The sequence below is a fragment of the Triticum aestivum genome, chromosome 4A (assembly GCF_018294505.1).
Source record: "Triticum aestivum cultivar Chinese Spring chromosome 4A, IWGSC CS RefSeq v2.1, whole genome shotgun sequence".
In the NCBI taxonomy this organism is placed as follows: domain Eukaryota; kingdom Viridiplantae; phylum Streptophyta; class Magnoliopsida; order Poales; family Poaceae; genus Triticum; species Triticum aestivum.
In genome coordinates, this window is record NC_057803.1 from 566,646,533 (window position 1) to 566,671,351 (window position 24,819).

Genomic DNA, 24,819 nt, shown 5'->3' on the forward strand with positions numbered 1-24,819 from the left:
CTTTTGGCTTCTCGAATATTGCATTTTTAGGGCCAAAATCCAGCTGAGCCACCTCCCCTTCTTCATCTACAGCACGAAACTCAGCAGGTAAGTAGTACACCATATTGATATCCATACCTTCATGAACCGGCGTAGACTCACAGTCCAACATATCAGCCTCCTCCTCGAGTGCATCCACCGATTCTGAAATTTGTCCGAGTGAAGGATAAGTAAGAAGTGTCGCAGATGATGTCATATATGTTGCATCGTCCTCCTTTGGTGATGTAGGTATTGTTGTGATAGATGTAGAAGCTGCTGTATCTTGTATTTGTTTAGGCCTCCACACTTGTTTTGGTGGAACCATGGGTTGAGTGTCATTGAACAACTTATCCCTTTGTTTCTCGGCCTCCTGTTCTGCCATCTCTCGACTCCTTAACCTCTGTAGTTTTCTCTTTTGTGTCTTTGTTAGCCCTGGAGGACACCACTTTGGCTGAGTGTATTTAGGATCTCTCATTTTTACTCGGCTGGTGCTTGCTTCATGGTCATTAGCCGAGTGCTTTGGCGCGATAGCAAGTATCGGCTCAGTCGGATTGCTATGCACAATCGGCTGTTGTATGGCGAATGTTTCGGTGCCCAAGATAAGTGAGTCGACATCCATTTTCTCCTTGCCTTTTCCTAACTCAACTGCTGCAACACTTGGTGATTTAACACGCCATTCTTTTCGACTTTCCAGATGCATGAAATTTCCACTCGGGCGCACCTTTTTACTCTGATGGAATCCACTCGGATGAATATCACTCGGATGGAATTCAGTCGGATGGAATCTACTTGGCCACATTTTTTCACTCGGATAGCTTCCACCTGGGTGCATTCTTACACTCGGATAATTTCCATCCGGTCGCATGTTTTGACCAGCCGACCGATAGTTACCGATGTTCAGTCGGCCTCTATATGAATAGTCAAGTCGATCCCAAACAGATTGCGTATGCTTTTCTGGAAACGACACCCTTGGTCCACTCGGTTTTATATACTGACTGAACATATCAGCTGATGGTGACCTTGGTCGCTTCAGGTATGATGGCCGGTTAGAGCTGGGACCAGCCGACTGATTAGCATATTTGGATAGCAACATATCAAAAGTTGGCTTGATCCGCTTGCGTTGCACTTTAGCTTCATTCCTCTTCCACTTGCCAACTTCTGGACTCTTGGGTTTGACAAATTTAACTCGCGTATTTTCTTGCACTTGCGGTTTCCTCTCGAGTGTAGGATTCTTGATGGTGATTTTGATTACTTCCTTGCCATCGGGTTGCTTACCAAGCACAACCTGTCTCCCCAAGACCTTGTTGTCCTCCTTGTCTTTCCTGGGCTCACCAACAATGACATTAGCTTTATTAGCAGATTCGGCTACCTCCGGCCGAATGAGTAGCTTCTTGCCCTCCAAATCCATGGTATTCATTGGAAAAGGTTGTTTATCAACTTGCATCTCAGAAAAGTTCAATCATCCATCATTAATGGCCGATTGTATCTGTCGTCGAAAAACATTGCAATCATTAGTAGCATGAGAAAAATAATTATGATACTTGCAATAAGCACGCCGTTTTAGCTCTTCAAACGGCGGTAAAGTATGAGATATTCTAATAATCTTAGCCTGCAGCAAAGCATCAAATATTCTATCACACTTAGCAATGTTAAAAGTAAACTTCATCTCTTCATCACGATTCTTATGAAATCGGTTTCAGATCATTGCAAGTAAAGGGTTTGGCCTTAGATGGCCAAACAAATTCAGTAGCAAAAACATCACCCTCATCGTCTGAGTGATCACTATCATATTCCACCATATTCATCTTTGGACGATCGGCTTTGTATCTATGCACTTCTTTGAGATCTTTGCTTCGGCTTTCCTGAGCCAAAGCCCTTTGTAAGACTTGGTTGATATTTAAGAACTCATAACCTTCTAGCTTTTCTCTAATGGGAGTTCTCAAACCACTTAGCACTAGGTCTGCCAAGTCTCTCTCGGTTATCACCAAACTAAAACACCGGTTTTTTGTTTCTCTGAATCTCTTGACGTAATCGGAGACCGATTCATCATGCTTCTGTTTAACCGATGTTAGATGTGATAACTTGAGTTCATTGTCGCCGCTATAAAAGTGATCATGAAATTTCTGCTCTAGCTGCGACCAAACCCGAATGGAACCATGTGGTAAAGAAGAAAACCATGAAAATGCAGTACCAGTTAAAGATAAAGGAAACAAACGCACTTTCAACTCATTTAGTGAGCCTGCTTCACCTAGTTGTGCTAAGTATTGACTAACATGCTCCCATGTGGTTTTTGTGCCCTCTCCATTGAACTTAACAAAATCTGGAATCTTATATCCCGGAGGGCACTGGATGGCATCAAAGTACTCGGGGTATGGCTTTTGGTAAATCCGATTCCGAGGTAACTCAACTCCAAAATTTTCTCGAAGCATCTTAGCCATCTCCTCTCTAAGATTAGCTAGACCATCATCCATAGTGGACGATGCAGCTTGTGGCAGTGGCATAGAAGGAGTAGGGTTGCTAGTTGTGGGTAGGAATTGTGGCATGTATGTCGACCCATAATTTGGTAGTGGTCGAGTGGTTGTAGCTGTAGGTAGAGTTTGGTTCGGCGTTGCCACCGAACCTGTCATGCTCATAATAGGATTAATGGGTGTAGCCACAATCTGATTTGTTTGGGTAGGATAATAAGTCATCGGCACGGGAGGCGCCGATGCAATAGGTAAAGCCAGATTAGGGTTTTGCACACTAGCAGCTACACCATTATTACCACTAGACGATTGAGATATATTCTTCTGAGCATTAGTATTTTCTATAAAAGTTTGATAGACTAGATTGTTACCATCAGCAATACGACTTTCAATCTCAGCCCACTGCTCAGGAGAAAAGGCAGTACTTACAGAGGGTTTAACCTGCTCGGCTTGAAGAGGAGGGAACTTGATTTCTTCAATCGGAGTGATGTTGCCTTGGCGATCCTTCTTGAACTTTGCAAGGAACTCCTGCAAGTCCTTCTCCTCGCGCGCCTTCTTGTACTCCTCATAAACTTGGCGATGATCGGCCGATATCTCATCAAGACTGGGCTTAATGATGTTATCGGCGTCTACCTCAGATGGCTTGGGAATATCAGACATGGTGGATGATGACGATTGATCTTCGTTCCCCAACGGAATCGCCAAAAAGTGTGTTGACACACGAACACGTCACGTGTACCCTCGACGCCGGGGGTGATGCACCGCAGCTCACGTCGAAGGAGACCCGACCGACAGCGCGATACGCAAGACAGTCGACGGGCGCTTTTGCAGACCCGAAAACCCCACACCCCCGGGAGGGACCCCGTCAGGGAGTGCGGCGGCTATGGGCTGCCCTAGGTCGATTCGCTCGCCCCTAGAGCCTCGGAATTCGCAGCTCTCAAACACGAAGAACAACGAAGAACGAGATCGAAAATGGTGGAGAGATAAAACGTAGATGAAAAAGTAGTATATTGATTTGTTCGATTGTGTGTTGTTCAATCGGCCGTCACCCCCAACATATATAAGAGGCGGTTGGACTTCCCGTACAAGTAAAGGATTCATCTAGGCTTTCCTTACAAGAAAAATTACATCAATTCACGTCCTAGAGTCCTAATTCTATTCCAACTCGGATTCAGTCTGAATCTGGCCCAAACTCTATCTTCCTTCTTGCGCGGGCCGCCGGGCTTGCATATGATCTCCGATCGAGATGGCCCAAATATCAAACTTGTGCGCCTCGATGATACGAACAACTCTCATGTTGATCATTTTTTCAAATAAGGCCATCTTGAATACTTTTCGAGATCATTTTTATCTTCCAGTCAGACTCGGTTTTGTAGTAGACTGGATTATCCGAGTCTCGTAGTGAATTTGTAGGCTATATATTATCTCTGATGATGATGACTCCAAAATCAAAATTTACTGTCTTGATGATACGCACAACTTCTGTATTGAACACTTCTTCATCCAAGGTCATTTTGATAAACTTTCGAGCACATGTTCAATTTTACTCGGACTTGAGCTCATCCACTCGGATATTAGATACTTTCACTCGGATCGTCCGATTGGACTTTTTCACTCGGAAGACAATCTTTCACTCGGATGACTATATTTCCACTCGGATGACTATATTTCCACTCGGAAGGCACTATCTTATTCACTTGGATGACTATATTTCCACTCGAAAGGCACTATCTTATTTGATCGGCAAGTTTTCGTCCCGATGGTAATCTTTTCACTCGGAATATTTTCACCTGGACGACAATTTCACTCGGATGGTCATATTTTCACTCGGATGACTACATTTCCACTTGGATAATAATAAGTTCATCCGGTCAGCAAACTTTCACTCGACCGTAAACTTTCACTCGGATGGTAAACTTTTCACTCGGATTTCCGACTGAAAACATAGCCCGATCTTGATTTGTCTCTCCAGGCCTCATATGATCTCGGATTGAGACAAATTATATATGAAAATTGATCGGCTCGACGAGACGAAACTTTTCCATGTTGAAGGTTTTTGATTCAAGGCCGTATTGATGGCCGAATTACTCGCGCAACCTATCAGACAAGTGTGTGGCACCTCGCGCCATATTTCCGTTGAGGTTCAGTCTACAGTATATTACCTCTAACTTTTGCATTTATATATCAAAATCGATTGCCTCGACGAGACGAAGACAATTCCTTAAGAGTGCTCCTTCATCCGAGGTCATCTTGAAGACGTGATTGGCCAAAAACCACTCGGAACATTGAATTATGCCACTCGGAGTATAGTTTCGGTCCATAAGATAAAGTCGAATGAATATAACCCAAACATCAAAGTGGTTCCACTCGGTGACGTGAATATTTTTATGCTGAAAACTTATTCACTCGAGACCATCTTCATTGCAATCTGTATCTTGCCAAAATCAGGTGTCAACACAAAGTCAGAGAGAAATTTTTGTACATCAAGAATTAGGAGGACCTACAACTTCACACTGAATCAGACACTGCCTACACGGAATTTACATGAAAATTGCAGCACACTTTTGCTGGACGGGCTCCCTACATACACATACAGGATACGGGTGCAGCTTAACTTCATCTCCGGAGATGCTGTAGCAAGAGCGTTGGGACCCCCGCGCGAGGTTGTGGCCGCCTCGCCATAGGAGCCGTCCTCGCCAAGGGGAGTCGGCGCGGTGGATGGACACGCCGTCGCTTTTGGCAGCGCCGGCTGGGGCGCCTCGCCTCGGCAGCCATCCGCCGTGGGGCGCGCCGGCGTCGCCACCATGGCTATTTCGCTGCGGGATAGGAACTGGAGGGGATAAGCCAATACTCAAAAACCTGACAAATTTACTAGGAAGGAGGGGGCTTTGTGCTAATGTGTGTTTAAGTTGCTAGTGGGAGCTCTGCCTTGAGCAGATGCCGTTCGCTACAGATCCAATGGGGTGGGATCCATGTTTCCAGATTTTCACTGAAATCAAGGGGCTGTTCGGATTCTCTTCACTCTCCAACTTCACGCCGGAGCGGAACATGATCTAGTTCTAATTTATGGAGTGGTTGGAAGGGCGCTCCGCAAGCTCCGCTCCGTGGCGATTTGTCGAACAGGGCGCAAGTTTTTATTTGATACTTCGCTTCTGAAATAATATTCCTGAACACCGTGGTAAAAAGAAACAAAATCAACACTAAAAAATTGCTAAGCATTTTGGAGTGCTGTTTTTTTTCATGACTTCTACGAATGTTATTTCGAAATGAAAATTTTCAAGCACCGAGAACATTTGTCAAATTTGCATCAAAAAATCAGAATTTTTTAATTGTTATCTTATTTTTTTTCCGGAGTAGCAGGGGACTTTCGGAGATTGATGTGGTTTTCAATGCAGCTGCAATATGTTAAAAAAAGAGAGCAAGGGTGAAATTTGCCTTGTGACCTTGTGAGTACCTTCTGAAGTTGTGGTGCCACTGCATGAAGTGCCACTCAGGAAATCACCCTACCGCAACCTATTTGCTCCGTTCCTAAATATAAGCCTTCTTAAATATTTCAATATTAACTACATACAGAACAAGATAAGTGAATCTATACTCTAAAACATGTCTATATACATTCATATGTAGTTCATATTAAAATCTCTTTTTAAATATTTCAATATTAACTACATACAGAACAAGCTAAGTGAATCTATACTCTAAAACATGTCTATATACATCCATATGTAGTCCATATTAAAATCTCTAAAAAGGCTTACATGTAGAAACAAAGGAAGTGAGTATATGCTACTGACCGCCCTCCCACTGGAAGGTGATATCCTACCGTTCAGAACCGGTTATGGAACCTGTGATAGAGAGAATGATGGATTATACTTCCTCCTTGTTCGGTTTTGTTCTTGAAATATTCCAGGCAGCGGTTCGTACGAGGATTCAAGAGGAAGTGTGTGATACTACAATCTTCCAAAGAAAGAACCTAGACAGACCCAAAATACTTCGACGTACAATGATACACATTAAGCTTTGACTTTGTTCTAGAGATAATACAAGTTAATACAAGGCAATAAGTCTATAAAACCGAGCAAAATTGATAGCGAACTGTTTGCTACATTAGATTTCTGCCTTCCTCCTCTTTCTTCTATCGTCTCCTTCTCTTTCCTTTCCCCTTCGTCCTCGTGATTTGCCCTGCAAGGAACCAAGAAAAATATGAATACATCAAAGGATAGCGCAGGAGCATACCAATATTTAAGATAGGATCTCGTAAACCATGCAGTTGAGATATCTCGCTATCAATCAACAAATGTAGCATAAAATGAGACTAGTTCAGCAGTAAGGAATGCATGTACGATCGGAACCGTAATGTATCAAAAGACCACGCAAGTTGCAGTGGTCTTTCAATCTAAAATGGTTTGGACATTGAACGGATAAATGTACCTCGGCAGAGAACGTTCTGAGGGGATCGCTACTTTTGCCTGAACCACTCCTGAATCCCATTCTTTTCTTCCTTCGGGGATTATCAAGACCCATAGCAGCCCTCGAAAGTTTGACTGCATTGCTGGCTTCTTTCGTTGTGGGGTCAATTAGGTATTCGGGGACATCACGCAGGTGAGCAGGAATGGATTTGTTGGTAAGCAACTTATCATGTTTGAGCAAATCTGAAACGAGTAGAAAGATTAAGCATATCATTCATTTGTAAGATTTAAATACCAACACAGCTCTTCTGAAAAAGATTGGGGAAGATTGATATATCTAACCGAGGTCTGTTGGATTCTCTTCAAAATGAGCTTTCAACCTACAAGGAAGCAAAGGGCATTGCTGTTAGAAGGGAATAAAGGCAGAATGACTACGGGATGAAGGTGTTTCTTGTTATGAAATATTAAGAATTGTGAATACTATATATTGATGCCTTATATCAATTAAATGCTACATCATGAACATAGTTGGTGAATGATACTCCTTCCATTCCTAAATACAAGGTGTTAGTTTTTCCAAAAAGTCAAACCTTGTCTATGTTTGACAAGTTTATAACAAAATATGTCAAGAACTACAATACTAAAATATAAAAATATATCCACGTCGAATCTAGTGATAATTATTTGGAGCAACTAATAATTATATTAGGATGTCGTTTTCAAACACTCTGTAAGGAAGACTGGAGACTGCAATTCTGCATTTCCCTTTCCCTACGTGATTTCATTATCATGTAATGTGATTTTGCTAACACTTGACTATTTCCTTGATGGACAAGGACTTTCTTACTTCTCAGAATTGAGGATTTCATTCTTTACGTCTTGACGACGTGCTTCCTGTATATCACGGCTTGTCACACTCCTAGCAACATCCTGCAAAAGGAATATCAATTGACATTAGCTACCAAAATCAGGGTTATTTCACATAGAACACATTTCAGTAACATTACTCTAGCACTACAAGGTATAGCAATTAAGAATATATTTGGGAGAAATCAAGTACAGATCATTCAAGATAAATACACTCCGTACCTGAGTCCTATATCGTAGGGACTCGACAGCGTTTTTTGTGAGTAACGGGAAAGGTAAAATGCAGTTGGTATCCTTTTTTTCAACATCTTGCAACATGTGTTCAATCTCTTCGAAAACATCCTCCTCCTCTGGTGAAACCTGAAAATAGAGTATGAAAAGAAAGAGGAAATAAATAAACAAAGACACAGGGTCTACTAAGCATGTTAGCAATTTCTGACAATAATATATGTGACTGAACTGAACCATGTAAAAACGGAACTTACAAGTGATATAGATGCACCGGTTTTATTTGCCCTCCCTGTTCGTCCTATTCTGTGAATATACCCAGCAGGATTCGGAGGCATGTCAAAATTAACTACCTAAAGAAGGGTTAGAGAAAAAGATCAGTCCTGCAACCTATTACAGAAATTACAAGATTGAACTATATAACAGCAACGACTTTACCACGAACTTGTAAGAACAGACAGAAGATGTCAACTATACTCAACTTCCTCACGTAATCGAATGAATACTGAGAAATTGATTTCTTAAAACATATTCTATTTTTGTTTAGCAGATAAGCCAGAGAAAGGTCAAATATAGCTTCGCAAAAAGAATCATTGGTGAAGCTGACCACAAAAAGCTTAAAAAATCCTTATTTCCTTTTATTTTAAAGAGAGAACATTTGTTGGTTGCCCCTCGCTACATCAAACTGGGCACTAGTTCCCCGGAAGAAAAAAAATGAGCACTAGTTGCTTGGTGAATTCAAAGTTTACACTGATGCTGCCACCAGGTCCAAAGTAAATATTGGTGCACTTAAAACAAAATAATAGTCTGCCCACCAGTTATTTACATATATGTTCAACTAGCCTTAGTTGTATTTACAGCATATAAAAACCAATTAGGTAGCGCTAATCATCATGGTTAAATTGGGCAATATGGTTGAGTAGACCAAGATATACTTACTGTAAAAACGTTTTTGAAGTCAATTCCTCTGACGACTCCGAATTCAGCATCTAAAGTTTGTTGCAAATGCTTGCGTGGCCCCTTTGAATCTTTTTTGCTTTCCTTATTGGTTTGCTTCGCCTCCTTTGTTTTATTGTCATCTGTTGCTATCAGGTAATCGAATAGCCTAGCATTGAAAGCCTAAAAGAAAGAAAAAGATACTTAAATGACTTCCCATATTTCAGAATCACCTTGTAACTGCAAGCTAGCAATCTAAGCTTATCAGGAAAGTCACACAAGTCACGTATCAAAGTTTTACTGACAGCCTTCTGTATCATTTTACTTCGGGCAACATAAAAGGCTTAGCAATACATAGAAACAGATATAAACAGCAATGATCTGTTTGCACGCCATGTACCAGCACCTAAAGGTATAATCAGGTTACATCATCCTCATCATGGACAAACACCAACACTAAAACTAGCCTAGGGGGTTAAGTGGCCCGGTTTTACAAGTTTTAAGGGGTGCATATCTAGTTTTCTAGTTGCGGATGCTAAGTAGACACAATACCAAATTCAAAGGGTATATATATTTTTTATATAAAACATTTACAAGGCAGTAAGCACCCTTTATAATTTTCCCAATAGTCGACACTGTTAGAAATCCTCTGACGCGTATGGATAAAATGAAGCCTGCCTCGTAAAAAATGTTGATTAGCAATCTACTGAAACCCAAGAAAGTTAATTAGCTTAACTGGTAAACAATTGGAGGGAAGAAAACTAATACGTATCATTCATTACAAGATAAACCATGGGAACACAAGATAATACAATTTAAGATCAATTATCTACACACACACACACACACAAAAGGCAGGCTCTGGAGAAGCACTACCTCAATAATATGTAGGCGAGAATTTTGTGGCAACTCAGCATTCAACACTGCAGATCTTATCGCAAACTGTAAAAGTACAGCATATTCCTCAAATGTTAGTTAATTTATAAACAACCATATATATCTAAAATAAGAAACAGGAATAGAGAAACTAGCAATGACCAAAGTATTCTATTACGAAAGGAATGAAGTGGGGAACATGCTCCTGGAAGGAACAGTTGTTAAGAAGAATGCCATAACATCTCTCAAATGGCAATAAAAAAGATTTGACAAAACTTCATGCTGCAGATTTGACAGAACTTCTCCTTAGTGATAGATTCATATTCATCTGTTGGTGCTCACATACTCAATGTCCAAACGGTGGTAGTTCAATTATTGTCCCATTAAATATTTTTGGACTAGAATTGATCTAAATTTTCAAATTTCATTTCTGTTCAAATGCCAGATGATAATCAGTAACTCTATCAAATGAAACTATGCAAGAAAAGAGCAGCACAGATAACAAGTTACAGATCCAAATCATATCACTACGGGAAGCAAATAGCAGTACCAATTTACCTTTTCCAGGAACAATCTTAATCTGAATGCATTGTCAATTGAGTTCACAAATATTAGAACTTTCTTTTGAATAAGCTCTAACTTCAGAAGGGAAAGGATATAAAGCATCTTATCCTTAGCACTGCATGAAATCTGTGGGCAAAAGATTTGGGGTAACTTAATCTGTGGTATTGAAATAAAAACACTAAAGCTACAGAAAATCAGCACAAGAACTGTAAATAGACACAGTCATTATTTAAGAATGGTCCCAAAAAAAGGGCTATGGACAGGGAACCATACTAACTTGTATACAATACCTGCTGGAGTCAACTATGGATTTACAGTTAGAATTTTCAAGTAATATTGTACAAACAGTGAGATCAACAAGCCTATGATGTAATGTAAAAGGGAAGCAGAAGATACTTACCCAAAATTGTTGCACATTTCTAGGGACCACGTCATCCTTTGCATGACCAACCTCGGTAAGAGTTAAAACAAAAGGGTTGTGCAGAAGTAGCTTTGTTAGTTTGTCGATATCAGGGCTGCAACAAATAAATTTTGATATTAGACAAATCATACAAAACCCAAACAGAAGTAAAGGTTAACTATATCAAAACTACTTTAGTTTGCAATGTTCTATGTCACCCGCAGGGGACCACCAACTCGGCTGTTGCGTGGTTGATGGTTAAAAAGAGGAGCAAAAATATAACGAAAGATCGTGCTGCAGTTGTTGGAGAATATTAAGCATTCATAGTAGGTCCTTTTTAAGATTTAAAATGAGACAGCATTTCCAATTTTGGAACATAAGAGAATGGGAATGGAAGAATTGGTTCAGAATAGGAACTAAAACCAAGAGCATGATTTTGAGATACATTTGTTGTGTTTTACAAGAGTGTTGTGCTCACAAGTGTGTTTATTTGTGTTGGATCTGACATGTGAGTAAAAGTATATTTGTTTATTTATACCCCTTGGAAGGTTGCTAGCCCCACATGTGACTAGAAATGTACTTGTTTATTTGTCATGTTGGTCCCACATGTGAACTCACCACCAACTCCAACCTTTATAAGTAGGAAAGGAAAGATATATTAAGCTACTAGCAAAATCACATCAAGAAATGGAACACCGAAAACCATGTTAAGCAGCAACCATCCAGTAAGGGTGTGTTTGGTTTCAGTCATCAACTGGAATGGCATGGGTCGGACCCGTTCCAAGGCCTAGTTCTTGTGTTTGGTATGTAGCTGGAACAGGAACCAACTCGTTCCCACCGAGGGAATATTCGGCCCATTATCCGGAATGCGCCGATACCTCCAAATCGGAGGAATCACGCGGAACCGGTTTGGGTCTCGCTCTAACCCCTCACTCCCGAGAAATCCTATCGCCTCTCCATCTTGCGCCGCTTCTCTCTCGATCTGAAGAGGAGCTGGTGCGGCGGCCGGGCGATTGGAGGGCGATGCCTGACCTGCGGGGGCGTTCAAGGACCCGTTCCTGCGGCAGCCGCGGCCTGATCTGCAGGAGGGCGTCACCGGCGGCCTGATCTGGTGGTGTGTGTGTGGGGGGGGGGGGGGGGGGGGGCTGATCTGCTGGTACGCTGCTGCCTGGTCTGCTGGGCGGCGCATCTTCTATGTGAATTGCTTCTTCTTGAGTTAGCGATGATTTTTCTTGCTGGAGGCAGAGGAGCGGTAGCAGATCGTAGCTTTCATATATTCTTGCTTCTTCTATGTAAATGCTTCTTTTTGTTTGTAGAAATGTATTGATGCAAGAGGAATAGTCATAAGATATGTTTGATATCGTGTATCTACCATGCTTGTATGTGCATATTATCAAAATGAACTAAATTCGTTTTATTCTGTCTCACCAACCAAACGCTAAAATGTAACCATTCCATTCCATCTATTGTCATGGAACCGTTACATTCCATTCCACTTCGTTCCACAACCAAACACACCCTAAGAGAATCAGCAAGGTAACTCAGGGAACAGCTAAATATCCACAAACTGAAGTGCCAGCTCCATTCACTCGATTCAAATGCTAGTGAGATGCTTAGAGCTGTTACCAGTGCAGACTGCGGAATTAAGATGTTTTGAATAACTGCAGAAAAACGAAGCAAGAAGAACCAAATTTCACCTTGAAGTTGCAGACATCAGGATGGATTGGCAACTTCTTGGGATATGTGGGACAAGTGCCTTCAAGTCATCTTCGCAGCGATAGGATAGGAGAAGGTCAGCCTGGGAGCTAACCATTAAGAGATTAGTAACTTCTTCAAAAGGACATTTCTCAGGCATTCTGATACATCACGACAATTGTATGAAATTTTATACACAAAACTGTAATGTAACATATATTTGCCAATATAAGTATGTTAAAAATCATGACAGTAGATATTTGAAACACGCCACTCTAAAACATGGTATAGTTTAAACGGCAACACTGGGTAAAAAAAAAGGGCAACCTGGTGCATGTAGCTCCCGCTTGCGCAGGGTCCAGGGAAGGGTCCGACCACTTTGGGTCTATAGTACGCAGCCTTTCCCTACATTTCTGTAAACGGCAACACTGGGTACTGGCATAGAAAATGTTCTCAATTCTCCATTACCATAAATCAAATCCCCATATTTGCAGTGGCACATGACAGTATCATTCAGGCAGCATAGGCACTAATACTGTAAACGACTCAATTAAACAGTTTTTAACTTGAAGCTGAAAATTCAAAACCCCTGAATACTATTTTGTAAAATAATATAGATCCACAACTTCGACAGCTATGTTATGTTTTTGTATATGGGAAGAGACAACATAATTTGATATTTCAAACCCATAAGGAACTTGTTCGTTCCTTGTTGGGATAAAATCTTTCCAAGACTAAGCATAAATACTGCAACAGGCAAACAAATTGCACCTCATCAAGAATCATCATTGAAAGTGACTCTTTAATAGATGATCCCTGGACAATGCCCTTTGATATGCATGCTGCAACACAAGCTGGGGTTGTCACAAGAATATTAGGGGGCCCAGACAATGCAAGTTTCTGCAAGTAACAAGAAGCACAAGCAAGTTAGCTGGGCTAATAAATATAACCCTACAAAATTGATACTGTTTGGAGAAAATAACAGTCGAACTCAAACAAGGCAAAAATGTCTCACAATATCCTTATCTGACATGCTCGCGGTCACTTGAACAATCTTCAACTTGGATGTACACAACTCAAGGAGAGATGATGCTTCATTATAAACCTACAGCAAGAAGAAAAGAAAAAAAAAAGCAACAGTGAGGTATTTGGCAATGACTAGTCATATCATAATATTTAACATAAGTAAAAGTTTATTCGCAATGCACTAGTAGATTGTAATATGAATCACTGAAGTAATTAGCAGGTCTAACATTCAACTCGCAACTCTCACTACATGCAGCATCAAATAGAAGAACAATTCATATTATCGTGCATGAATCAGGACGTAATATTAACTAGAGATAAATCAATAAGCGACTCTACAGCAGCTGCCTATACACATACAAAATATCCTGCGAAGAAACAGAAGTCAGATACCTGCTGGCATAACTCGCGAGTTGGCACCAGGATTAAGGCATTTGGTGCAGATTTCCGAATACGCCCATCTTTGCACAACTTCAACAGCTCTTGCAGCAGCGGGAGAAGGTAGGCAAAGGTCTTTCCAGAACCAGTCTTGGCCTTAGCGACCACATCCTTCCCTTCCTGGAATCGCAACATTAGGCCGTCATTCAGTACCACGAACTACGGGAAATCAAACAGTTGCATTTTGAACTAAATGGCTACCACAATCATGAGTAGAGCTTCACTAAACCCAACTCTAATTCAGTCCGGCTTGCATTGACAAGTGTCAGAAGGCTGCTGCGCCTAACCCAAAAGATTCACCGGAGAAAGCAAGCAGGCTGGCTATCATAATAGTACTGTAATTGGCTGATTTATCAGGCTAAACAGGCTAAAACTTGTTCCAATGAGAGCTTACTAAATTTTAATCAGTTGTTGACTAAACGCCACCAGAACGAGCGAGACTGAAAGCTAGAAAGGCAGAAATAGCGCACCAGGATGAGCGGGATGGCCTCTCGCTGGATCGGGGTGGTCTTGGTCAAGCCCTTCTTCCTCAGGGCCCTCTTGAGCTGCTCGTCCAGCCCCAGCTCATCAAACGTCACCTCCCTCTCCTCCTCCTCTGCCGCCGCCGCCTCCTCCTCCTTCCCCTCCTCCACGCCGCCACTCGCAGCGTCCGCGCTCCGCCCGTCCTCCACCTCGCTTCCGGCGCCCACTGCTCCCTGCGCAGCCGCCTCCTCCTCCGCGTTCGGGGCCGGTGCGTCCTCGTGCGGCGCCGCGGCCGCCGCCTCTACATGCTCCTCCCCCCGGAGCGAGCCGCGCTGCTTCTGCTTCTTCGCCATGGGTTTCTTCCGGGGGAACGAACGGCTGCCGCTAGGGTTTAAGGGAGGCTTTCTTTTTGTTGGAAGCTATGAGGAAAATGGATGGCCCGCGAAAATATTGGGCCGCATGGGCCGCCGGCAACGAATGTGACCTGCGGACCGTGGCCCTCAAGTTTGCGAACTGGCGCTATCTAAGCCGTCCGATATAGATCGACGGCCGAAATTGCTCTTCGCAAAAGAGAAAGATGGACCCGAAAAAAAAGAGACCGCTCACTGTTGTGCAGTTGCAGGCAACTCCACTCCCCTCTCCCCTTCCAGCCGCCGTCGCGATGGCCGAGACGGTGGACTTCGCGAGCGGCGACGGGGAGGCCTGGCGTGCGGCGCTGGGCGCGTACGACCGCCGGCTCGCGGCGCTGGACAAGCCCGACCTCCTGGACGCCGACTCCTTCTACCGCCACGACCTCCCCCTCCTGCTGCACGGCCGCGACCCGGACCCCTACCTCGCCAAGCCCGAGCTGGTGCAGCTCATGCAGTGGAAGCTCTCGCGCGGCAAGTGGAGGTCAGGGCCTCTTCCTGCTCCTAGTCCATTTTTCCCTGTCGGTTGCATAGCACAGCTGCATTTCAAGTTTTCCCCTTGCTAGGGAGGGCGTGGTGCCTCCTGCTGAAAGTCTCTCAGATGACAATATTGAGTATTGGTTTAGCATCCAAAGTGAAATGTGGGCATAGAAATAAACAGTTCAGGTTTAAAGAAATATGCGCTCAGCTGATAAGAAATCACAGTTCATTGGGTTCTTCCTGGTTCCAGCTAAGCCCCACAAACAACCAGAGCTAGTAACAAGTCAGTTGTCCTACGAATTACGTTAAAGGTGTTTCTTTCTCTGTTTCTCAGTTTAGAAAGACTTTAGAACAGGATTTTGACAGTTTGAATACAGCATTTTATTCTGATTCAACCTGACAAGGTAAAAGGGGATGGGAGATAGTTTGATATCTGAAGTCCCTAATGTATCATGTGCAGAAACAGAAAAGTAATGCTGGGCTATGGTAAACGTGCATTTTAACAAGAATGACAAATTCAAAACTAGTACATGAAAGGACTGTGTATATCTGCACGCAACTGTGGTTTGTTGATGTCTTCAAAATTGACAACAAGGACAAGCCTGAAGCAACAGCACATATTTTCTGCACAAGATAATGTACTTAATAAAGCTCACAGATGCTAGGAATGTGATTGGTTGGAGTATTATTACCATGATGCTAGATTGCTAGTAATATCTTAATTGTTTGGTTTATTATTTTGATCCATGTAGGCAGTGTGCTAGTATCGTGCTTGCTGGCCAACAATATCCAATCTTCACTCTGCATTTGTTGCTAGGCCGAGGCTGATGGATTTCGTCAAAAGCTTGGATGACAAAGTTGTAGAGTCAGCGTCACGCAAGGCATTTGCAGCGCTGCCCGACCTCAGCAAGGCCATCACCGAGCTCACTGTGCTCAAGGGTGTTGGCCCTGCCACTGCATCCGCGGTGCTCGCTGCCTATGCACCCGATGTTGCGCCCTTCATGTCAGACGAAGTGAGCTTGTTCAAATGTTCTTTTTTCCTCAATGTATCTGCCTTTCTAGGCGATATGGTTGCACCTTTTGTGTTTTAAGCTTTAGTGATATGTGTTCAGGCAATGGTCGCAGCCTTGGGCAATGTAAAGGAATACACTCTGAAGCAGTACCTTGCGTTTGCGGAGAAGTTGCAGGCTAAAGCAGAGGTATAATGTTGCCTTGCATTTGATATATCTGCGAAAATGTTGCAACGATAGCATCATTTGCTTGATTGTGTTGGTTGAACTGTTCTGCAGAATGTGGCCTTGAGTTGAATCAGGTAGCTGCAAGCGTATGATGTATTATTGTTGTGTGTTGCAAGCGATCATCAATTGATTTCGGCCATAGGTTAAAAGTTCTAATTCACCAGTCCAAAATGAAAACTTTCAGTAAATGCAGTTAATCTATGCTGCCAAATATGTTTGATCTTTCTCTCCATCTAGACAAGCTAAAACTACATTAAAAATAGCTGATTGTCACAATGTGCTCTGTTTTATGAGTTAATCTTAGCTAGTAGCAGTTTGGAGTTGAACATACAAATGTATATTTGTGTTATTATACTGCTTTAGGAGAAGTTCCATTTTAGCAATGTAAAAGAGCACTAGTTTGTAATTCGACGACCCTTTCCCAAATAGTAACACAAAATGCATTAAAAAATATTGGGCTTATTATTTCTTTTCCATGAGATGCATATCCAGATCACATCTCAAATTTTTAGTTGCATATATATCTGTCCAGAACTAGGCTCCATATGACACAATAGGGCAATAGGTTAATTAATACTCCCTCCGCAACAAAATATAAGACGTTTTTTATGCCCTATGCAAAACCAAAAAATGTCTTACATTTTAGTACAAGAGGGAGTAATTACTAAGATGATACAAAGCATGTTATACTCGCAGGTTGTGGATTCGTTATGTTTTGCTAATTTCCTCGACATAGTTCCTAATTTGTTACCTTGTGCTAATTTCAACATTATACCTTGTGATTTCAAAATATTACTTGTAGAACTTGAAAATCCTTTGGCTGACAACTTGTGTTCCTCTTCAAGGAGTTGAGCGTAGGAGGAGAAAGCTTGACACCTTCGGATGTTGAGAGAGCTTTGTGGAGCTCGGCAATCGCCTCCAAGCCACCGAAGGCACCAGCAGGTGGGAAGAGAAAACGATGACGTGTGTGCCGCCGCACGGTTGCGCTAGAGCTAGAATGGTCTGCTGGTGATAGGCCTTAGATCGATCTTTGTAGAATGTATGTCATGTACTTGATGCCTTTGGATCAGCAAACATATTTGTGAATGGGGAATGGCGCACCTCCTGAGCTTGGCATTTGGCTATCAGATGATGACCTGGTGTTTCCGTCAAAGGACTGACCGCCTGTAAAATTGTCATGAAATTCATAGACCAATTCCAGTTAGCCCTCTACTACTTGGAACTTTGAACTGAAATGTAAAAAACCTCCGTCTATGATGTAAAATATGCGGTATGGCCTAGCCTTTTTTTCTTTTTCTTTTCTACACTGAGGGTACACATCGGGTTCTACAAAACCCTGTCCTTGAAAACTGGAGTAAAACGAAGCGTCGTGATCATTCCCCATGAACTCGAGCTGTAGGTGGTGTTCGGTTCTCTAGTTCTAGGACTTTTTCTAGTCCCTAAAAAGCCCCTCCTTGTTTGTTTTCAAAGACTAAAAAGTCCCTAGTCCCTTCCTAGAGGTTATTAAATGATCATGTTGACTCTAGTATATAAAAAAATAACAATCAAACAACACCATGGGGTGGCGGGCCAATGGGTGCATGGAGGGGCATTGTTGGAAAAGTCACAAAAAGTCTCAAAAAGACTCTCCTTGAAAGTCTTCTTCATTTAGTCCCAAATGACTAGTTTAGTCCCTAAAAGTCCCCCCCCCCCCCCCCCGTTTGGTAAAAAGTCTCTAAGGCTAGTCATAGTGGGAGTAACTTAGGTAGTAACATAGCGCACCTCGAGAATTTTTTGCTTATGTGGCAAGTAGTTAATGAGAAATAGTAACATAATATGTTACTGTAACATAGCGCTTTCCAAGACAACATGAGTCTACAAGCTATTAAATGAGGCCACATATGACACTAGTACTATGTTATTTTGCACTATGAAAATAGTAACTTAGACTAGTGTCATGCATATGACACTACTCCCCACTATGACCAGCTTAAGGACTTTTTCTAGTCCCTACACAAAAAAGTCCCTGTAAACAAACATCTTGTAGTGTCAGTGGCGCCCGTTCAGGTCCCAAAGCATTTCAGTTATGACGCTGACATCGCAAGCGACGCATAGATAAATGCACCAAGCGTTAACTCATCTAGCCACCCAGGTAACCAAAGCAGCTCTAGAATCTCATAGCATGCTTGGATACGTTTTAGTCCCATGACTAAAAGTAGTGGAACTAAAACTTGCTAGTTTCACCCATGCTTGGATCCAAATACTAAAGAGACTAAAATCTAGTTATTGAGCATTTATTATCCTCCAAACCCTCCAATCCAGAACTAAGGAGAGGAATTAAATGAGGAGAGAGAGAGCTAATACATATTTTAGTAGGTTTCCCATGACTAAAAGATTTTAGCCTCAAGACTAGTCCTAGCCTCTCTTTAGTCTGGGGTGCTTGGAACTTTAGCCTCTAAAAGAGACTATTTTTAGTCAGACTAAAAATAGTCCCTTGTATCCAAGCACCCTCTCAATCCTCCCAACCTGAACTACTCCAGGTTCATCTCTGGAGTCTTGGCCATGGCAGCCGTGGACTGGTCCTCTCTCCCGAGCGACCTCGTCCGCCGCGTCGCCGACTGCTTCCTCGCCGCCAACGACGTGGACTACTACATGGACCTCCGCGCCGTCTGCGGCAGCTGGCGCTCCGCCACCGACGACCCCAATGACAGCCCGGACGACCCTCGCTTCCGGCCCCGGCAGTGGGTCGTGCTCGACGACGACGTCTTCCGGAGAGAGGACACGCGCCTCCTGGTGAACACCCACACCGGCCGCTTCCTCCGCAAGGAGCTCCCTCTGCTCGCCGGCCACCGCTACGTCGCCACCACTGCCGGTGGATTCTTCGTGCTGGCGGACTACGATGACTATTACGCCGCTCGCGTCCTCAACCCTTTCACAGGCCACATGATCCATTTCAGGGCAACCGTGCCCTCCGACATGGTGGATGCTGCTGCTGTCATCGGGTCGCCCCCCACCATCATCTTGCTCTGCGGCTCGGATCGTAAGTGGTACATGGCTAGCCCCGACAGTAGAAGTTTTGCTGTGTACCAAGAGGAGGACGCCTAGCCGCTGATCCGGCTGGCTGTCGCCGGTGGCATGTATGCCGACGGCGAGCAGAGACCGGTGCCGCCGCTGCCAGCTGCCGTGGCCGACAAGATCTTTGATCTGATGAGGCTGTTCTCCGTTGATCCATCCGAGATGTTCTGGTCTGATGTTATTGAGCATGTTGCCGACGATGCTCATGCTCTTGAGATTGGGCATGCAAACAACAACCGCTGCTACCTGGTACAATCCCTGGGAGAAGTGTTCATCGTCTTCAAGCTGCAGCATGGCATGCAGGTTTTCAGGATGGACGACTCTAACCGGGGTGTACTCGAGCCTGTGAAGAGCATCGGTCACCACGCCATCTTCGTCGGCTGCTGCAGGTGCCTGGCTGTTGATGCCGATAAGTTCCCATCTGTTGAGGCCAATTGCATCTACCACCTAGTAGGTATGAATCTATAAGGTGATTTCTACTTCCATGACGTCTACAAGTTTGACCTCAAGGACGGGACAGAAGAGATGGTCTCTGAAGCCATAAGTTGGTCAGATCCCATCACACGGAGGGATGCTGACTCTCCTTTCACAGCCGTTCAGCTCCTCTCCAGCTACACCATCAACGTCCGGGGTTCTGAACTTGTGATTCCGGAAACGTGTCGAGTAGATATTGATCAGTTAGTGGAGGAGTTCTTCTCAACTGAGGATAAGGAATTCTTCGCAATGTTTCCTCTGCAGTTAGGTTAATTTCCCTATCCCATGTTCAGGCAAGAAGCAAAGTTAAGTTTAGTAACAGAATATCTAATGCTTGTAATGCTTTCTGGTACCTGCGTCCGTGTGTTCTTCCCTAACTCCCACTTATTAGCAATGAAATATGTTGGTTCAAATCTGCTTCCACTTCTTGATTTGGCATTGCAATTCAATGGACAGACCCAGTGCATAGAAGCTCCCACACAAGGTGGGGTCTGGGGAGGGATTATAGGAACCTAGTCTTACCCCTGCAAAGTGCAATGCAGAGAGGCTGGTTCGAACCCAGGACCTCTTGGCACAAGTGGGGAGGACTTCACCACTGCGCCAGGCCTGCCCTCTGGCATTGCAATTCAATCACTCAGCATAATATTAAGATGACAGTGTCCTTGACAATGGCTTCGTGCCCACCAACGACGACTCTTAATCAGCTGAAATGCCCTATCTTTTTGCACTCCATTCTGCACAAATAAGATTTCAAGCGTATGTGTAATTTTTGCATATTGGAAACAATAGTTCAAATTTGTACATCATAGTGGTGAAAAGATAGCTCTAGCTTGATACAACCAGCAGAAATCGTTGGCAATCTAAAAATCTCTATGTAGTCAACAATCCAATCTATATAGATTATGACTATGTTCACTTATCTTGTTCCAAATTGCTATTAGTATTTAATCCATGATGTTACAATTAAATCCCAGGCATTATGAGTGATTCCAATTATTAGTTTTTATATTTAATTTACTTCAGATGCAAGGACAAAGCTCTGCGTTAGAAGCATAAGATCGATTCAGAAATTAAAATCTGGAACAGCTAAGTGTTTAATTTTGTTGAGATGCCTGTATATATATTGGTACCTAAGTCTCAGCAACAATGTTCAATTTTAAGCATATCAAGAAACAACCCGTTTATACTTCTATTAGGAAATACACAGCATATACAAGCATCACATTTCTCAATTTTAAGTTATTATATGCTTATTAGAATGGAGAATATATTGCCTCACACCAAATATTCTGGCACTCCATATTCCATCCATCTCCATGCATGAGAGTTGAGACCATACAGGATAAAGCACAAGCACCAGTTCATGAAAGTGCACATAAGCATAGCTGCATATTGCAGAGCATGGCATGCATTTAACTAGATAAGCTCAAAAGGTTTAGTGTGCAGCTGATTAAAGATCAATACAACAACAACAAAGCCTTTAGTCCCAAACAAATTGGGGTAGGCTAGAGGTGAAACCCATAAGATCTCGCGACCAACTCATGGCTCTGCCACATGGATAGCAAGCTTCCACGCACCCCTGTCCATAGCTAGTTCTTTGGTGATACTCCAATCCTTCAGGTCTCTCTTAAAGATCAATACAGCAGTACTAAATTAAAATGTTATGGAAATGAGGGGGCTCAACTTGATTAAATGTTAATACCAGCACCAACATGTAATAGACATATTTACTTCCACAAAAGCAACTGCTGAGTAAAAAAAATTGTGAGTTTACATGGTTTACACATTTCAATAAAAAAATCATATCACAAGTAATATATCGTCAAATAATAGTTAGGATATAAGAAGGCATCAACTCTTCAATCACAGTGAACATACACATTCTGTACCAACTACCAAGATCAGACTTTTAAGTGGGTTTAGATATATTAGTACAATAAATCAGTAACTACTCTCAGTATCTCAGAGATAAGCATGAAGAGTGAAACAGAAAGTTCAAAATGTAATGTTACACTACTAACTCTCTACTACATAACTGATGGAGTGATGAGTTTTGTTACTTGTGTAGTTGGCAACTGTTGCATTTATCCCTGGCATCTTCAATCTCAGCTCAAGCTTGTTTGGATCAATCTTCCAGTTGCAACAAGCTAGGTCAGGCATGACCTAGCTCAGACAGGCTGGACTCACTTCCAGCCATAGTAGTATTGTATATTGGTGTTATTTTCTTTTGCACTGGCACTGAAAGGCCCCAATATCATTAGCCCCTGAAAGCTTTTCAAAACTGAAGTACATACTGGCAGATGGACTTCAGATAGGAACGGAGTGTCACTTGGCTCAAGTATCAATATCAGGTGTGAGTAGAAATACTGCAAACCTGCTCCATTTTCAGCAAGACCAATATTTCCTTATTGGTTGCTTCATAAACCAATCACTCCCACAAACAATTCAATCAAGTGAAGGTGCACTGGTTCATTGCCCACTTATGATCCTAGTTTAACTCAACTCGGGAATTCTTCATCATCGACAGAATCCGAAAGGTCAGCATGTTCTCTAGACTGACCCTGAACAGTCTGCCTCCCCCGACTCCGCTTTTGCCCTTTCCTTCTCTTTGACTTAGGCTTCTCTTCGAGATCCTTCACCCCACGCCTCTTATACATTTTAAAGCTTACATGCCTCTCCTCCGCCATCAACCTCACCTTCTCAGTGATTTCAGCAGCAATCTGTCTGTTGTACAGTTTTTTCAGTCCCTTCATTAGCTTTGCAAACGTGTCTGGCTGCGGCATCAGCCCAGCCTCGAGCATGTCCAAGCAATACGAGCAGGCCTCCTTGACATGTTTCTTCGCATACAGTGCATGGATCCAGATTGTCCATGCACTCACATTTAGTTCACAGCCTCTGCTGGCAATGCAACCCCAAACATCCTTTGCGAGCTCAAGTTTCTCATCTCTGACTAACGCATTGAGGAGGTCCTTCAGCACTCCGTACTGTGGTGCAACAAATAGCCCCCTCCTGACCATGTCCTTGAAATAATTGCACGCGTCGACCAGCGATCCCTGGCCAACAAGCCCATTCACCATGATTGCGAAGGTGTCGACCCCAGGACTAAGCCCGCTATTCTCCATCTCGTTCCACAATGCCATGGCTTGTTTCGTCTCTCCGAGCTTACAGGACAACCGAATCACCACATTGTAGATACTGAGGTCTGGGGGGCACCTGCACTCCCTCATCCTCTCCATCAGCTCCAAGCACTCCTCCAGCTGCTCCTTCTTCTCATGCGCCACAAAGAACCCAAGGTACACTCCGGGATCCACCCGCAGCCCGTCCCTCGACATGGAGTCCAAGAACTCATACCCCTGGGATAACCTGCCGGCCTTGCAAAACGCACTAACCAGAGCGCCGTAGGTGACAGAATCCGGCGTGCATCCCTTCCTCCGCATTTCAACAAACACCCGCATTACCTCATCGACCCTCCCCTTGGACCCAAGCCCCTGCATGAGGGTGGTGTAGGACACCGCATTGGGAGGGCAATCCCGCCGCTCCATCTCCCTTGTGAGCTCGAACGCGTCCTCGAACCTGCCGTCCGCGACGAATCCCGCGAGCAGGGTGTTGAAGACGACGACGTCCGGGGCGACCCCGGCGGCCTTCATGCGGGCGAGCACGTGCTTGGCCTCGTCGAGCTTGCCCAGGCGGCACCAGCCGTAGAGCAGGGCAGTGTAGTGGCGGAGCTCGAGCGGGAGCCGGGGCTGGAGCTCCTCGACGAGCCGCTCGGCGGCGGCAACGTGGCCGGCCTTGGAGAGCGACTCGAGGAGGGAGAGGAAGAGGGAGGGGTGGTCGTGGGCGGGGCGGGAGTAGAGGAGCGAGAGCGCGAAGGGGAGGATGCGCGGCGGCGGGAGGCGGCGGAGGACGGGCGATAGGATGGAGGCCGAGAGGAGGTGGGAGGGGAGCGGCGCGAGGAGGGAGGGGCAGGGCGCGGCGGAGGCGCGGGAGAAGCACTTGGCGAGGAGCGCGAGGGAGGAGGGGAGCGGCGCGGAGGGCAGCGACGGGGAGCACCAGTGGAAGTAGCCGAGCGCGAGGGAGGAGGCGGCGCCGCAGCGGCGGAGGACGGCGTCGAGGAGGCGCGGGGAGGACGGGTCGAGCCCCGACGCGGAGAGCGCGGAGGCCAGCCTCTGCGGGTCGGCGCCGTGGCGGCGGAGCAGGCGGTGCGCGAGCTCCGCGGAGGAGGCGAGGCTGTGGTCCGGGGCGGCGTCGGTGGAGAGGCGGCGGCGGAGGAGGGTGGCCGGGAGGAGGCGCTGCATCCTCGCGGTGGTGGGACGACTAGCGGGGGTTCTGCTGATCTGTTCTGTGTGTCATACGAACAATTGCATGTCAGTCAAGAACTCAAGATACTTGTGACGGACACCACAACGATTGCATTTCGTCATGAACTGATGAGTGATGATCAGTGGGTCGCCTTCCAGACTGAACCAATAGTATTTTCTGCATTACAGTTCTCTAAAAGATGTTTCGTTGCTGCATAGCAACTCAGTTGTGGTATATACAAATTCTCCTTACTCAGTATATACTCCTTCGGTTCACAAATACTGTAAGGCCTCCTTTGGTTCACAGGATAAGAATGTTATAGGAATAGAAAAATCATAGGAAGTGAGATGACATGTATCTCAATTCCTATAGAGAAAGAGATGTCATTTGATGCATAGGATAGGAATTTTTCCATTGAGTCTTAGCTAATGTTTTTTTTCTCCAAAATGTAAAGGATTGATTCCTATCCTACATATGAATAGG

The 24,819-nt window shown here is 44.1% G+C and overlaps 3 protein-coding genes across 3 annotated transcripts; 1 reads left to right on the forward strand and 2 right to left on the reverse strand.

The window, feature by feature from the left end:
• Window positions 1-6,346: 6,346 nt before the first annotated feature.
• LOC123087009 (DEAD-box ATP-dependent RNA helicase 16) lies at window positions 6,347-14,786 on the reverse strand. Its single transcript, XM_044508892.1, has 15 exons — window positions 14,393-14,786; window positions 13,878-14,042; window positions 13,474-13,563; window positions 13,230-13,358; window positions 12,461-12,561; window positions 10,764-10,878; window positions 10,358-10,489; window positions 9,800-9,865; window positions 8,927-9,106; window positions 8,245-8,340; window positions 7,982-8,119; window positions 7,740-7,822; window positions 7,235-7,272; window positions 6,915-7,135; window positions 6,347-6,665 (listed from the first exon to the last, which is right to left on the reverse strand). Exons 1-15 carry the CDS (start codon window positions 14,735-14,737, stop codon window positions 6,591-6,593), a joined length of 1,974 nt encoding a protein of 657 aa, XP_044364827.1. The 5' UTR covers window positions 14,738-14,786; the 3' UTR covers window positions 6,347-6,590.
• A 184-nt stretch (window positions 14,787-14,970) lies between these two features.
• LOC123087011 (uncharacterized) lies at window positions 14,971-17,806 on the forward strand. The gene is made up of 4 exons (XM_044508895.1): window positions 14,971-15,275; window positions 16,089-16,284; window positions 16,384-16,470; window positions 17,355-17,806. The coding sequence occupies exons 1-4, from the start codon at window positions 15,046-15,048 to the stop codon at window positions 17,469-17,471; spliced, it is 630 nt and encodes a 209-aa protein (XP_044364830.1). The 5' UTR covers window positions 14,971-15,045; the 3' UTR covers window positions 17,472-17,806.
• Window positions 17,807-21,921: 4,115 nt separating this feature from the next.
• LOC123087010 (pentatricopeptide repeat-containing protein At3g49730) lies at window positions 21,922-24,416 on the reverse strand. Its single transcript, XM_044508894.1, has one exon. It carries the CDS (start codon window positions 24,330-24,332, stop codon window positions 22,536-22,538), a length of 1,797 nt encoding a protein of 598 aa, XP_044364829.1. The 5' UTR covers window positions 24,333-24,416; the 3' UTR covers window positions 21,922-22,535.
• Window positions 24,417-24,819: the final 403 nt, after the last annotated feature.

Excerpts from the sequence above, each read along its gene's own strand:
- LOC123087009 (XM_044508892.1), bottom strand. The coding sequence starts at position 14,737 with ATGGCGAAGAAGCAGAAGCAGCGCGGCTCGCTCCGGGGGGAGGAGCAT. Across the intron at positions 9,866-10,357 it reads TAAGATTGTTCCTGGAAAAG|TTTGCGATAAGATCTGCAGT; the intron begins GTAAATTGGTAC and ends GTACTTTTACAG. Across the intron at positions 7,136-7,234 it reads AGAGAATCCAACAGACCTCG|ATTTGCTCAAACATGATAAG; the intron begins GTTAGATATATC and ends TACTCGTTTCAG.
- LOC123087011 (XM_044508895.1), top strand. The coding sequence starts at position 15,046 with ATGGCCGAGACGGTGGACTTCGCGAGCGGCGACGGGGAGGCCTGGCGT. Across the intron at positions 15,276-16,088 it reads CTCTCGCGCGGCAAGTGGAG|GCCGAGGCTGATGGATTTCG; the intron begins GTCAGGGCCTCT and ends ATTTGTTGCTAG. Across the intron at positions 16,285-16,383 it reads CGCCCTTCATGTCAGACGAA|GCAATGGTCGCAGCCTTGGG; the intron begins GTGAGCTTGTTC and ends ATATGTGTTCAG.
- LOC123087010 (XM_044508894.1), bottom strand. The coding sequence starts at position 24,332 with ATGCAGCGCCTCCTCCCGGCCACCCTCCTCCGCCGCCGCCTCTCCACC.